General features: G+C 56.6%; 1 protein-coding gene across 1 annotated transcript in view; it reads left to right on the top strand.

The window, feature by feature from the left end:
• LOC119593321 overlaps positions 1-304 on the top strand; it is a 6,078-nt gene that overhangs the window by 4,265 nt on the left and 1,509 nt on the right. The window contains exon 2 of the mRNA XM_037942249.1: positions 66-297. Within this exon, the coding sequence (XP_037798177.1) occupies positions 66-297 (232 nt within the window). The remainder of the gene's footprint in view (positions 1-65; positions 298-304) is intronic.

Here is a 304-nt window from a genome sequence, read left to right as displayed (position 1 = left end):
ACCATCAACTAAAACCAATTGTACCCGATCACCTCAACACGTTCGAAATCCCTGACGCCCTCCAGGTATGCTGCTGCTGGTGCTCGCCCTGGCCTCCGTCGCCTCTCTGGCCTCCGCTGCTGACGAGGAGAAGGAAACACTCGACTTCAGCGCCCTTCTCTTCCCGGTGGACTTCGACCTCGATACCGTTCTGCTCAATGTGGGCTTTGGAGTGTTAGCCGTCGCCGCAGTCGCCTTACTCGTGTTCGGAATCGGAGGCGGCAATGCGTTCGAGAAGCAGTATTATCCACAGATTGCGTGAGTT

The sequence above is a fragment of the Penaeus monodon genome, chromosome 32 (genome assembly GCF_015228065.2).
Source record: "Penaeus monodon isolate SGIC_2016 chromosome 32, NSTDA_Pmon_1, whole genome shotgun sequence".
In the NCBI taxonomy this organism is placed as follows: Eukaryota; Metazoa; Arthropoda; class Malacostraca; order Decapoda; family Penaeidae; genus Penaeus; species Penaeus monodon.
Note: the sequence above shows the minus strand (reverse complement) of the source record. Positions and strands in the feature narration are given on the sequence as shown.